The 14760-nt window shown below is 39.0% G+C and overlaps 1 protein-coding gene across 1 annotated transcript in view; it reads right to left on the bottom strand.

Moving 5' to 3' along the window:
- The window catches only part of ppip5k2 (diphosphoinositol pentakisphosphate kinase 2), a 51274-nt gene that overhangs the window by 12366 nt on the left and 24148 nt on the right, over nucleotides 1–14760 (bottom strand). Inside the window, exons 21-27 of the mRNA XM_078286317.1 lie at nucleotides 14475–14589; nucleotides 12399–12506; nucleotides 12197–12313; nucleotides 11473–11643; nucleotides 8456–8629; nucleotides 2949–3024; nucleotides 1705–1824 (exon numbers count right to left, since the gene is read on the bottom strand). Of these exons, the coding sequence (XP_078142443.1) occupies nucleotides 1705–1824; nucleotides 2949–3024; nucleotides 8456–8629; nucleotides 11473–11643; nucleotides 12197–12313; nucleotides 12399–12506; nucleotides 14475–14589 (881 nt within the window). The remainder of the gene's footprint in view (nucleotides 1–1704; nucleotides 1825–2948; nucleotides 3025–8455; nucleotides 8630–11472; nucleotides 11644–12196; nucleotides 12314–12398; nucleotides 12507–14474; nucleotides 14590–14760) is intronic.

Genomic DNA, 14760 nt, shown 5'->3' on the forward strand with positions numbered 1-14760 from the left:
ATATGACATATCTTTCTTCTTTATCTATAGGCTACTACAGAATAACACGGGGCCTAACCTTTTTAGCTAGCCTATACATTTTCTCCAAAGAATGCTCTTTTTCTATTAATACTCTGATTTTCCCAGTACAAAATAAAAATAAGGAGACAGACTTTTGAACATGAAGGCCTATTTGATTTTTGTGCTATTGGCCATTTACTGGTGTAGTACTACAAGAGCTTTGCCTAAGCCTGCTTTTATTTAGAAAATCACAAGGTGAGAACTGCACAAAAAAATGCTCTACTTCCACATCCATAAAATCATGTTTAGGATACAAACTGCCAAAAGTAAGAACATAATCAAATAATCTGTAAATCTGTAAATTTAGATATCAAATGAACTAAATACATAAATGATGATTTGCAATTGTATCCCGAGGATTGTACTTGCAAAACTTGGGTTACAATCCCAACTCTGGATTTACAGAACTCATTTTGAGTATGCAAATGATTATATATGCCCGAACCGTTCTGTTTACGTATGATTTGTTTTGGCAGAAAAACATGGGTGGGTGTCCAGACTAAAAGTTTGAAAGCCAACGGGCTTCACGTTCTAAAACATTACTTATTTTCAAAAAATTTGCAAAAGATACCAGTGAGGGAAAACATAAAAGTCACAGGGATGGGTAAAGGATGGTACTGAGAGCCAACGCACACAGCTGTCATGCCACAGAATTCCAATGATTTGTCATGTTGACAATTTAGGAAAATTGCCTATTTGAGCAATGTGAAACATTTATAAGCCGCGCAACAATGTAAACATTGCTTGCTATACTTAAACCTGCAATAAGCGATATCAGACCTTATAACCAATCCTGAAACTGATGTGTTCTATGTGGAGATTTCATTGAGACATAATGATATTACTTATCCACGTGTTTAAAAGCGGCGCTCTCCCCCTCCTCCTCCCCCTCCCGAAAAAATTCTCATAACGGTGGAATCGATGAAGCGAGCGAGTAAACTTATTAAACTAGTAAACCTGCTACCTGCCTCTTCACTTGTCATTGTGGGACATGTGACCTTCAACGGGAGAAAAATCTGTCAAGCGAGACTGGTAACTGGCGACACTTCGCCGTAGATACATTTAGCTTAGCTATTAGCCTTTATGCACGGTGCTTTGCAATGTTTGTCCTTAGTAGGCCTCCGTAGTGCAGTGGCTTTGCTGTGTTTTATTTACGAATGTGTTGCGGTTTCTGTCACCCTCTAGTGGTCAGAAAATCGCTTATTGCAGCTTTAAATTTGGACTCCTCTTTAACGCACTGCATAAAAAAAAAAGAATAACAGAGAAGCTAAATAAAATCTGAAAGGATGGGATGAATTTGTGCAAAAATTAGAAATGCATTACAAATGAAATACGTCAACCTTTGATGTTTCGAATTAAGATTATGCCTGTAAAAAAAATCAAAACTTCAACAATAAAAAAATCACTATATGGATCTTTCTGGGTGACAAAGTAAAAAAAAGAATACTATCCAATCAGTAATCCCATCTAAATGAGTAATGATTTAGATGAGAAACAAGTTGATCCATAAAAGGGAAGAATGAGTACCATGTATGGCAATGTATTTCCTATTAAAATACACAGGAAGGAAATGTCAGGATTCCTTGACAAAATGATAAGGGTTCATCTTTTTCTTCCAAAAGATGTGTGCGTGTTTGCACATACCATCTAAGAAGCCAGAAGAGGTCAGCTTTTTGCGGTGCGCGCGAGCATAATCTTGTAGGTTTGGTGCACTGGAGGAGCCTCCGAGCACCATGGTGCTAAACAGACCAGCGCAATGAGATCCTGATGAGAGTTAGAGAAGATAGATACAGCAACCTTGTGGGCCAAATCCACACCACTGGAATGCATGCACCATGCATTTCTAGGAGATTCTTGCCACAAAAAACTGTGCAGTCTCATAAGAGCCTTCACATACTGGCAGTAATGTCACTTAGCACAAGGGGAAGAGAAGTACTTCTTTCCCTTTTCATATTTCATGTAACACAAATGGACATCAACACTAAATCTTCATCATGTAACTGACTGAATGTCTTTTTATAATTTCTATATTAATTCAAAAGCAAGATCGCTATCGCCACTGAATGCTATCTTAACTATCAATTACAGCTTTGTTTAAACATGTCCTTTTAACATCCTATATTTATTTTAACTCCATTCATAGGTCTCATGCCTTGAGTTTTCTACATTTGTGATAAGTATAATAAATAAATCAACACCATTAAAAGGACTAACACTGAAAAGGTAAGAGTTAAGGTAAACCTACAAACATACTAGGAGTAGGAATAACAAGAATGTAAAATGAGCAGCTAGCTGTTCAACTAATAAAAAAGGCTAGGACATGAATCGCAAGTGTACACTGTACTTAAACTAGTATAGCAATTTCTAAAATGGTAGCAAACAACAAATCCCTTTTCAATGGTGTCAAGAATTTGCTGTGGCTCCAACATTTTAAGTTACAAAAGACATTACCAGCATATATGAGAGATTGAGTCAGCACCTCATTAGTTGTGTGGCAAAAATCTTAGTCTACAGTATGCTTAGATTAAAGCTAATGTACAGTTTTACTTGCTCAGGCAAGCTTCACATTAAAACTTTTAGTATTCAGTCATTAAGTGTTACAGAGATTAGGAGAGGAGCCTGTGCAAAAACACTAGGTGTTTTAGGCGCAATCAACAGACAGAAAAGATTTGAAATGCACAAAACACATTCTTATACAAATTAAATATATCAACAGTAACATTTCAGTGACCAAAACGTTAAGCAAGTTAACTGAAAAATGTGTAGCTACATTCTACTATAGCCTTTTTACTCCAAGTACAGTAGACATTATATTGCATGTGAAACATTCTACATGTATTTATGATGACATGTTTAATAACTTTACAATAATTTTAAAACATGCTTACCTATTCCAGTAGTGAGCTTGAGTTCAGAGTGAAGTCTTGTGGGTCTTTGTGTGTGGGCATTGTTTTCTGACAGAACCTACAGTGGGCAGATCATACAAACTATGTAACCATGTTTCACTCTGACCCCCATGTGGGTGGATGTCCACAACTTCTACTCAAATGGATACCTTAACTGGACAACTGGACAAATAGGTTAATAAAGCAGCAGGTGGAAAACATTAGTGCAGTAGGCAAACAAGGACCAAAAGAAAAAGGAACGATGAATCATGCAACATCCCCATGGCCACACAGAGTCCATTTCCCATGAGAGATTGGCGATTACACAGGACACATCAGGCAAGAGAATATGCAGGATGGCGGGTGAGGATAGAGACAAGGCAGCAGCTTGCAGATAACAAGGTTTCAACAATCATGACCGCACAACCTTAACCAGTTAACACATTTAGGGTGTTTTCACATCGCTCTTTTTAAATTGAACCAACTCGTTCCTCTTTGTGGACCAAAAAGGGGATCAAGAGGAATCAAACTTGGTTCTCTTTGTGCTGAAGTTGTCTTTCCTTTTAAAAGAAACATAGGTTGTTGGCTAGTCCACTTCAGCTATGACGAGGTCCCAGTCCACTTTCTGTTCATGGCTTCATCTTTATTTGCAAGTCCTTTTATTAGTCCATTTGGAACCCTCACACTTTGCTTCATAACATCATAAGACACTATTAAGCTGGTGATGGCGTGTGGTATTATGTTTACATTGTAAAATAGATGCAGTTAAATAAACATAAACAAACAATAGATACATGCAGGCACTTGTTCACTCGTTTTTTTGTTTAATTTGTTTGACCATGGCAAAGAAAAGACTGCTTGTGCTTGCTTTGGTCATCAAGGCAGAGAAGCCAGAGGTGGGTGCTGTAATCAAAGCTACTTATGTAGCATAAAATCCGGCCTCCTCGTTGTTGTGATTGGCTGGCTCACAAAAGAGAGAATGCTTTTTTTTTTTAAGAATAGATTTATGGGGTGTCCTGTTGGTTTAGTTGGCTAAGGCGCATACCAGGTAACTGCAATGTCCTGGACTCAAATCTGGCCTGGTACGTTTGTCGCATGTCGTTCTCATTTTATGGCATTCCTGCTTAATTAGATCGTTTACAGTGGAAAGAGACAAGAGGGATGGGAGAGAAAGCAGGATGACATGCGACTAAGGTCCTCGACTGGATGCGAACCTGGGATGTCGCGGTTACATGGTATGCATCACAGGCAACCAGGATGCCCCAAGCATTGGAGACATTTTATTTATTTTACATCATTTATGGCATGTGTGTGCAATGACTTTTATTTTAGTACTACCCTCTACAGGCCTGAGAGGGCACAATCCCACATTTGTCAAGGCTTCTTCCATTGAGGATTTTACAAAAGCAACCTTTAAGAAGATCGATGATCTCATTGCTATAGTCACTCAACTAAGCACCAATGTCAACATGCACAAGGAAAATAGTAAGCACTTGAAAAGCAAAGTTAATAACCTTCACTATGAAAAAACACTGCAAGAATACATCCTCAAGCAAAGACAGTCTTGGAGGAAACTTAACTTCATTGTGTGAGGGAGTTGGAAGATGAAGATATCAGGCCGTGACCGTTAAGATTCTGGGTAACCTGGAACCCCAGGTTCACTCGTCATGTTTTACTATGTGCCTGTATCAGTGGGCAGTTTGGAACGAGGCCATGAGAAGTTCCTGAAGGAAAACGGGCTCTGCATCAAGGAGGTTGACATTTGCAAGGACACTGTTGCAACTGGAAAGCTGTGGCCAGTTGTGAAAAAAGCTGAAGAGGAGTGGAAGAAGGCATGGTGGAGTGGAGCCATCATTTCAGGGGGAAAAAATTGCTGTGATGACAATCAATAAAAAGTTTTAAGAAATCTCTTCAACAAATGTATATCTACTTTTATATAGGTTATGTTACAAAAGATTCATTCAAATTGATGGACTCCTTTTGAGCTGCTTTTGAGTACAATGTTACCCGACTTGAGTTAAGAGTAGTTGCTAATTACTCAACATTGAATGCTGTTACTTTTATTTAAAGAGTAACTAAACCCCAAACCCAAATCTTTGGTGAAGCCTGAAACCTAATGGTGAAAAGTAGGGTACTGAACTGGCCATCTGCTATTGGCTGGTCTTTTAGCCAGGTGATGTCACCTTCTATAGAGTACAACAGGTGGTGACATCACCTGGCACAAAGACCAGCCAATGGCAGATGGCCAGTTCAGCACCCTACTTTTCACTTTCACCCTACTTTTAGGCGTCAGGCTTCACCACAGATTTGGGTTTGGGGTTTAGTTACTCTTTAATGAAATATATTTTACCAGTTGGCTTTTCTGACTGGTAGCCATAACTACCTCAATTTAGGGCAGTAATTGTTACAAGATTACATACAAGATTTAAACTTGTTCATATTGTCACATTTTCATTTTTATTTTGATTCCTTGTAATGCAGGGATTTGAGTTTTCAGGAATTTGGGTTTGCAGACCTAGGTTTTCTTCAGGAGACACAAACTTTGGCACACATAGTGGGGAAGTAATACATATTTTAGCCATGCATCTAATCACTGAGCTGGAGTTGTAATCCTGATTAATAAATTTAAATGTGATTTACTGAAAACAGTATCTTCTAAAGAAGGCAGATGGGTCATAATAATCAAGTTAGGCAATGCTACCTTTAATTTTCACACAATAAACCTAGAATTCAACTGAAAAAAGCAACTACAATGCATATCTAATTATCTCATTTTGAAATAAGGTGCTACTGAGAACTCAGTGCAATGTAGTAATTTTACCTCAAGATATCAACCAGTAATGTCACCTAGCTTGAAATGCTTTAATTCCATGCCAACTCCATAAATGAAGTCAGAGCACTTGGTGTTCGCTATGCGCAAATAAAGCACATTTGAATGCAAACGCAAAACCGAACCATTTAGAGTGTTCACACTGAAGCAAAAATGCTGACTAATTCCCCGATTTCACTTGTTTCCAGAGTTTCACTCAGATGAAACTCTGAAAACAAGTGTGAAAACACCCTTGAATCTGTGCAAAATGGAAAAGAAACACATACTGTATTCTCATTTCCCCCCGAGAGATGTAATATCACTGTTTCATGCATGGATAGGACTGAGACAAATGTGAAATGGGCTATTTTTTGAGGTGGAGTATATGAGGGGAGTTGGATCCTGCTCTGAATGGGGGATTCAAAGGTTATGAGAGGTGGATGTCGAATGGCTGAAGCCCTCTCTCACACCTCACAAAACTTACCTGAAGGGCCAAGGCAAACCCCCCGCCTGGAAACCCCAGTTATAGTGCAGTTAACTTGAGCGATACTATTAAAAAGCACCTTAGAAGTTCTATCATTAGCGTATGGAGTCTACTTCATTGCTTGGCATTAGGCATGGCTTACATTAAAGGTGCTGTGGTGCAACTTCAATAATCTTCATATTCTATGTGTAATTTCTGGTCCAATGCTGGCCTCTATCATTCAGCGTTATCATTGCAACAACACTCTGCCCTCCGCAGAGCGAGACCATCATCAGCATGTTGGTGCCGGTTGGACTGTTTCAGAATCGATGACAATGAACGTCCTATCATGTTTTACCGAGTTAGTGCATTTTTTTTTTATTCAATGGCCGCTTGCTACGATTAGGATACTGACATCACCACTATTCCTGAACGTATCAAAGGTAAACGTTTGGAGGATTATATACATGCTGAATTTACCAGAACACCCTACCAATTAGTAATTGTGTCTCAAATTATATTTTCCGATGTGTTTTTTGCCGATAAGCAAGGCAAAAATTCCCTCTCCACTCCATGTATGCATGCTTGTGTATTTGTTTTTGTTGTTGTACAGGGACCCACTTTCCTCACTCGCACTACTAGTGGCTGTACAATAGTAGTAGTAGTAAGTACAAATGCTATGGATCAGACTTATTAGTTAGATTATTAGTCAGCATTCGTCTAACACTTCACCTGTGAGTTGGAGCAAAATTGCTCTGCACAATTGCATAACTGTAGCTCCATATGCTCCAAATATTTCCCAATAGCAACCAGGTCATTCATATCTCTTGTCCTTATATAGTGAACCCCGGCACCTCACTGCCATGCAGCTATATTTATTATGATTATGATGATCATGATGATTATGATGATTATTATTATTATTATTATTATTATTATCCTCTGGTTTACACGCATCCAAGCACCTTTAACTCAGTCATGTGTCATCTGGAAGAAAACCAATACAACTAGATCCAAGCAACCTACTGTCAGTACTGTTCAGTTTGTCTAGTTGCACATTTAGGCGTGAATCACAGCTCATAAAACTTTAAAAAGTGAATGCTGTTCTCTTCCTTTTGAGGTTGATATATTTGATCAGGGTATAAATAAGTCAAATGTATTAGATCAATGCAGTCAGTTCCACATTCAAAGCTTTTTTTGGTTCCATTTAGCAAATGGGTCGAGAAATGTAGTCAAAATAGCCTTGCCTACATTTCCTTTGTGAAAAGCAGTCAACCATTACAAATACAGTATTTAGCATCCAAGCAGAATGGGCCAGAGTCCTGAGGACAGCAGCTCCAGGTGAATAGAGGACAGACATCCCACCCACACAGATGCACACAACAGATTCACTGTTCAGCCCTTATTGTGGTCCAGATATACTGATCAAATTCTCAATCAACAACAAAATTGAGCAAGTCACAAAGGACAACTAATGTTTGTGTTTCAGCAGATGAATATAAAGACAGACCTCTACATATCAGATGTGTGTGAACATGATGACTACAAACTATGCAGGTGGACTGATTCTGCTATGGCTATTAGCTGTGATATGAGGCACAAGAACACTAAGACATCTCTTCTATATATTATAGACTCAAATTCTTTAATTCAGGGCTGGTTGTGGTGGGTTTACCTACAGCCAAATCAGTTATGTGGGCTGATTTCAAATAGCCATAGCTGAATAGTCTGTGAGCACATAATGAATAAGCTACTAAAATGATGAAATAAAAAGGAGAAGGAAGGGAATGGATGAAAGTGACAATCAATGACAACTTGGATGATCTACACACTTAATGTGCACAGAACTCAACATAAATAAACCCAGGGAGAGAGCCCTATACTAGAGTGTCTTGATGACTGGCTGGAGTCATATTTTTTTTTAAGTGTTGAAACTGTGAATTGACTGCAGTTCAAATTGTACCCACTGTTGTAAGGTAAGCATAAACTGCACCTTGGGCAGCAAGAATAATATTTCAATTAAAGTGGAAGCTAAAAAAAACAAGAGTATGTTTAAAGAAATGTAGGAAGATGCATGGAACAGTATGTGTATGCCGATAAAACATGACAGCATCTTTACATTGATCTGCTGATTAGGTGTCCTTGAGACTGCCCCAATGCTCTCAGGTGCACGCGTGCGAAAGAGCAGTGAACTGTTTCTTTGTGTGTGATTGTAATGAATTAAAAGGGTGTAAAAACCTGTTGCCATGAGCCAAAAATACTGGAAGTGAAAGCCAGTGATTTGGGGGAGACAGGGGAGGAAGTTATTTGGTCCCCTGATCTGCGTCTTCGACGCCCAGTACCAACACCACAGGTATAATGAAGCCAGGTACCAATAGAGTCAGGGCTAGACACACTCAGGGGGCTCTCTTCCTGGAAGTGAGAGAGGGGGCAAAAACAGCACAGTCATGCAACATTACAGAAAAAGAACAGTTCAGCTATGTAGCTATGTATATGTCCAATCTCATTAACATTCACAAGTACGCCTGTTTTGGAGAGTAAGGAGTCGGGTATAGAAATGTGTGGTGGTCATACTTTGCCAGGTGCAGTCTTGATTAAGTCTGGCTGCAATGGGGACTAAACAGAAAGCATAAAAAAAGATGAGGAAAAAGAAAATCAATGTATTCTCTGTTAAAAGGGTAAGGTTGATATCTAGGTCAATTCCTTGCTACTTCTGGCACTGTAAGGTTGGTCATATAGATAACAATAAGCAAGTTTCAAACAAGGTGCTAATGTATACATTTTTCTCTGGGTATTGTAATACCATTTGCAGCATATTAAAGATACAACCTAGGAAAAAAACAACTCAGATCTTCACATTTTAATAGTAAATTCATACTGTCATATGGTGTCAAGACACATAAAAACTGTGGACCACAACATTTGGTGATTCTGAACTGCATTTCATTGTTTGATATTAGTGGTTTTACTTTCAGTGAACTCTGGGGAGGGGAAACGGTTAAAGATGTTTAGCACTCTATGTACATGCAATTTGAGGATGTGACTTCTTGTTTAGTGTATGGAAATGAGCAATTAAGGGCAAGTGATTGATGGCAAAATACTCAATGCACCATACAAAAATCTTAAATTCTTAGTGACCAATACTTATGTTCTGCTGGAGTGCAACAATTTTTGTTCATCAGGCCAGATGTATTATATAAAATATTTCCTTTACAGGTAACACTAACAACAGAGGTGTGACCAACTCGAGTCCCAAGTCTGAAGTCTAAATGTAGATTACCAAGTCAAGTCAGGACAACTCAAGAGTCCAGCATCAATTTAATATCTTAAAGAAAACGAAATATTTAGGACTTTTCAATGCAATACGGTTTTAACAGTATAAAAACTTGGTAAGAGCATCATGAGTTTGATTTCTATAATCAGTTTCAACTTCAATAAATTCAATCATTCCATACAAATTCAGAAAACAGAATTTAAATTCAGTCGTCTGCTGGAACAAATCTCATCACTTTCAATCCAAGTCATTTACACAAACACAAGATCTCAAGTCAAGACTTTAGTCAAGTCTCAAGTCTTCTCTTCATGCAGCAAGTCAAGTCTCAAGCAATTAAAATTGTGACTCGAGTCTGACTTGAGTCCAAGTCATGTGACGAGATCGAGTCCCCACCTCTGCTTTATAATAAGGTTGTATTAACTAACATGAATTAATGCATTAATTAATGGTGAACAAATGCTTAACTAAGGCATGAAATCATTTCTTCATGTAAATGCAGTAATTAAACTCTGTTCATGACTTATTTGTGACCGATCTGTCTCTGTTTTGGAACTTTGGAACTAAACCATTTACTAACATTAACAAAACATGCCCAAAACTATACTCATCACAACTCTCTTCAAAAGATCCTCATCCTTCATTAATGGGTTCCTGATGAATGGTAGACATTAATTAATGTTTGTTAACCCTTAAATAACCCATTTCACATTACCTGTTGTAAAGTGTCAGCTCTGCATGCCTTACCAATGGCTTACACAAGTCCATGTGAAACATGACGTAAGGGTTCCCCGACAATGATGCATCTAGTTGGTCTTCCAAGTATATTACTAATGGCTTACTACACTAAAGACATGAATTCAAAAATGGGACAGCTCTTTATGCTTCACAAAGGGTTACTGCAGGAAATCACACAAAAAAGACAGATCGGTCATAAATAGGTCATGAACAGAGTTACTGCATTGACAAATGCGGCTTTCATCACCATTAATTAATGCATTAACACATATTAGTTAATACAACCTTATTATAAAGTGTCACCCATTCACATTACCATTTCAACATGTGACCATATATAACTTAAAAACATGCATAATAACAAGCCTAATAATCAAAAGCAATCTGGATTATCAATTACTTAACAAATTTCAGCAACATTCACCTTGTAAAACTTATAGATAAATAATAACTAAACACAGTAATCTCCCAGAGAAACAAATTGTTGAGAACTTTGGAGTAAAGAAACTGTGAAACTAGGAAAGCATTGGAAGTAAACATATAGCTCAAAGCATAGGCATATTACTTACTCCTATCTACATCTATTCAAAGCAACAACGTGCAAAAGCAGCACTACCAAGAAGGCATCAAGAGCATGATAATGATTTGGGATCATCAGATAAATAAGGCATTGGAAATTCAAGGCTGAGAAATATGGGATCTAGGGGTGGGCAATATGGACTCAATTTCATATCACTAACAATAATAATAATTTCATAATATTTTCCCATACTGTGGATGATAGCAATATGCCATCACAGTCACTTGCAACTAAAACGCAAAATGAAATGAATTGAGAATAGAACTGATAAGCGCAGACAAATGAAATCTTAGAGATATTTATAAATTCAAAGTAGGCTATTGTTCACTATGATAATATATTGTAACATGATAGGCTTAATTTGTGCTCACAGTTTTCAGGGTCTGTAGCTACTGGTAATGGGAGCAATTTGGCATGTGGAAATGTGTCCGAAGATGAAAATTAAACAAAAGGCATTGTATCGCAACATTTCAAAATTCGTATCATTGCATGATGTAATGCTGGCACCGCACTGATGCAAGTATACTGCCCACCTCTAGTGCTATTATGCCTCCTAGTTGTGTCTGAAACTTTGTGCCCATTTCTGTTCACATGTATTGTGTTCCTACATCCTGTTCTAGCAGCACTAGGATATAAACTGAAACTGGACTTTGAGGGCGCACTTACTTCCACGGAGCCAATCTTTTTGGAGCGGGGTAGAGGGGACTTCCTGTGGATGTAGATGGGGTCGGACACTAAGGGTCTGAAGGTCATGAGGGCCCGGTCTGGCTCGTCTCGCTTGGTCAGGCCCGACTCCTCGTCGCTGTCGTTCTGAGATTTCTTCTTAGAGCCCTCGTTCTGACAGATGAACGTATGGATCGTTAGGAAATACAAATACTGCAAGTGAGCTGACTTCAAAGGCTGTGCTTTCTTGAGAACGCAATGTATGGCTAGTGGGAAAAAAACATGTAAAGAGAATGTAAAAGAAACAGCCTAATGAGGCAACAGCCACCACTGTATCTATAAAGTGTTTTGAAGGAAAAATCCACCCACAGTCCACAGTCAAAGTTTGCGATTGGTCATGCATAAAGGAAGCGCTTCATATAATATATCACACTGGGACTTTCAGGGGAATTAAAAATATAATAAACACTTCAATATTGCCAAATTACACAATCATTAATCATGGTAACATAAAATAGCGATATACGATTATTTACAATGAATTGTGCAACCCTAGGATACAACAAAAAACTATTACATACATCACAAAATAACTCCTGGAACATCACAAATTGATATCTAATGGTGTAAGTATCTGAGTACCTGAGGGTGGATTTTTCCTAAGATATTGACAAGGTTCTTATTGTATCTGAGGAAAAAGAAAGTGTTTAAGGTAGCGCTCCCTTACCTCTCGAGATGCTGGCCTGTAACCGAACCCAGAGGGCAGGTTCTTGTCCTCCTCACAGCCCTTGGCCCCTGGGCTGAAGTGCAGCTCCACGTGAAACCTCTCCTCAGATGAGGGGTCCTACGGTCAAACAGATGGTATTACTCCTTCTAGTCAAAATCACGAGTGAATATACCTGGATTTTGTCCATGGTAGATGTGTTAACCTTGTTGGGATCCTCATAAAGCATGATCACAATCTGCGTCATGTAGTTCAGCTCGCTAACAACCTTGAGGTAGTCCATGGCCCTTTTCCACTGGTCATCTTTGGTCTCCTGTGAAATTAGCAGTTAGCAGTGTCTGAAATTAACTTTTGGCTTTCCTGCCAAGAATAATTTTTACCAACTAAACAAATTAAAGAGTAACTAAACCCCAAACCCAAATCTGGTCATCTGCTATTGGCTGGTCTTTGGTGCCACGTGATGTCACCACCTGTTGTACTCTATAGAGGGTGACATCACCTGGCACCAAAGACCAGCCAATAGCAGATGGGCAGTTCAGTACCCTACTTTTCACCATTAGATGTCAGGCTTCACCACAGATTTGGGTTTGGGTTACTCTTTAATATGCATTTATTCATAGAAATATGCAACCCTTCCCGTTTTCAATGCTAATTTATGTATAAAATCAGATACTGTGTGAAACAGTCAATGACGGAACGACAGCAGATTCAGAGTTTCAATTTAAAACTTGCTCATGCACTTATTCGATGGATCAAGTTTGAAGTGACTTGCAACATGGGAATAATGTTTCTCATTAGTAGGGGTGTCACGATTTCGATTCTAAATCGAAAATCGATCGAAATGAGCGTTCGATTTCGACCTTCGAAATCACAAGCAGGTTCGCGATTCTCCCAGTATTTTTTTTCTGTCCACCCCTGCCTACTTGCACGCGTCTGAAGAAAAAAACAACATTTCAGTGACGACACAGCATAGCTGCTAGAGAGCGCTATTTCACTATTTCACTATAGCGCCCAAGAGCGCCCGTCATTTTTAAATCGTTTAAAATGTACCAAAAACTGAAAATCAAGTTATCAGCTTTGTTTTATATATACTTCAAGTTGTCATCGATGAACCGGAACTGGAAAATACTGTATATCTGGTGACACTGAGACGTTTGATTTTCCCCGGGTTTAGTCGTCCTCCACCGGTAAAAATGGCTTCGCTGGCTAAGCGTCATGCTTTTAAAACCTTCTGGAAGCTGTCAGATTGTGCTGTGAGACAGAACCTGACCCGCCGTGTGTAGTGGAAAGTTACGAAGACATTGTGAGGTGAAGTCTTTTGATCGAAATCGCTTGTTCTTGTTCGATAAAACTAGACACAAGATCACCTTCACTAAACAGCGGGACCTACCTGGCTCTCACCGCCGGAGACGGACGCTGTTTTCCGGGAGGCAGTGCGCTGCGGAGTCGGTAGGAGGACTGGCCGGGTTGAGGTGACTTTTTCCATATTTGTTTGGCGACTATTATTGTCTGATCTTATTACTGTTTGGGTTGAGGCGCTGGAGGTTTTGTATGTATTTTGAAAGCTTATTGTTAGCCAAGATAGGAAGGATCTGTTTTGTTGTCATACTGTGAATGTTGACACTTCAGTAAGGAGACGCCCTGAAATGTATTTGGTACCAAATTAAAGGGAAAGTTGTGGTTTTTTTTAAATGGAAAAACTTTGAAAAAATTTGGCCATATGGCCTTAGTGTGGTACATTCCAAAAAAAAAAAATATGGCAGTTATATCACACTTGATACCATCTTTTTAAAGATGGTATCAAGAATTTGAAAATGTAAATGACAGTTGTCAGGGCATAAAACCAATGATCTGTTGATCTTTACAAATCAAGACTCGATAGTCTAACAATGGCATAGCCGTCAGTGCTGAAAAAAAGTGCCGAAAATCGAAAATTGAAATAAATCGTGGATTTGGAGAATCGTGACACCCCTACTCATTAGGCTAGTCAGGAGGAAAAGTTTGCAGAAATTTTGACACTACCTATTTGTGTTAGCCAGTGTAACAGGCAGCCATTCAAGATCCTGTTTGTCACAGAGCTACAGTACAGTACATAACCTAAGCCACTGGTTCTCAACCATGTTCCATCGAAGCCAAAAAGTGTGTCCAACCAGCTGAAAACAGCTGCTGTAGTTTTTGGTTAGAATGAAAACCTACAGACTGCTGAGCCTCATGGTTGAGTACCACTGAACCGAAGTGAGACAACTGACTCCATTGTGTGAGAAGCTACTGTAAGGCTCACGTCACAGAGGGATCCATAGCGGAGAATGGAGAGCAGGGAGTGAACATGGCTCTCGCTGGTGAAATACAACCTGGTCCTCACATGACGCTCCGGTGACATCACACCACGCGAATACCTGAATAAGACCACAGAGGCATAAGCTGGCATTAAATTCATAGTCGCACACATTTTTCAAAATGGGTACTTACAATACACTTCCTTTCTGAACCCTGTTGTATTTGTTAGGTTTATTAGGCGGCCGGGCTGTAGCCTTGCTTTAATAGCTCAATCAATTTAAGGATGAAAA

This window comes from Centroberyx gerrardi, chromosome 2 (genome assembly GCF_048128805.1).
Source record: "Centroberyx gerrardi isolate f3 chromosome 2, fCenGer3.hap1.cur.20231027, whole genome shotgun sequence".
Taxonomy (NCBI): Eukaryota; Metazoa; Chordata; class Actinopteri; order Beryciformes; family Berycidae; genus Centroberyx; species Centroberyx gerrardi.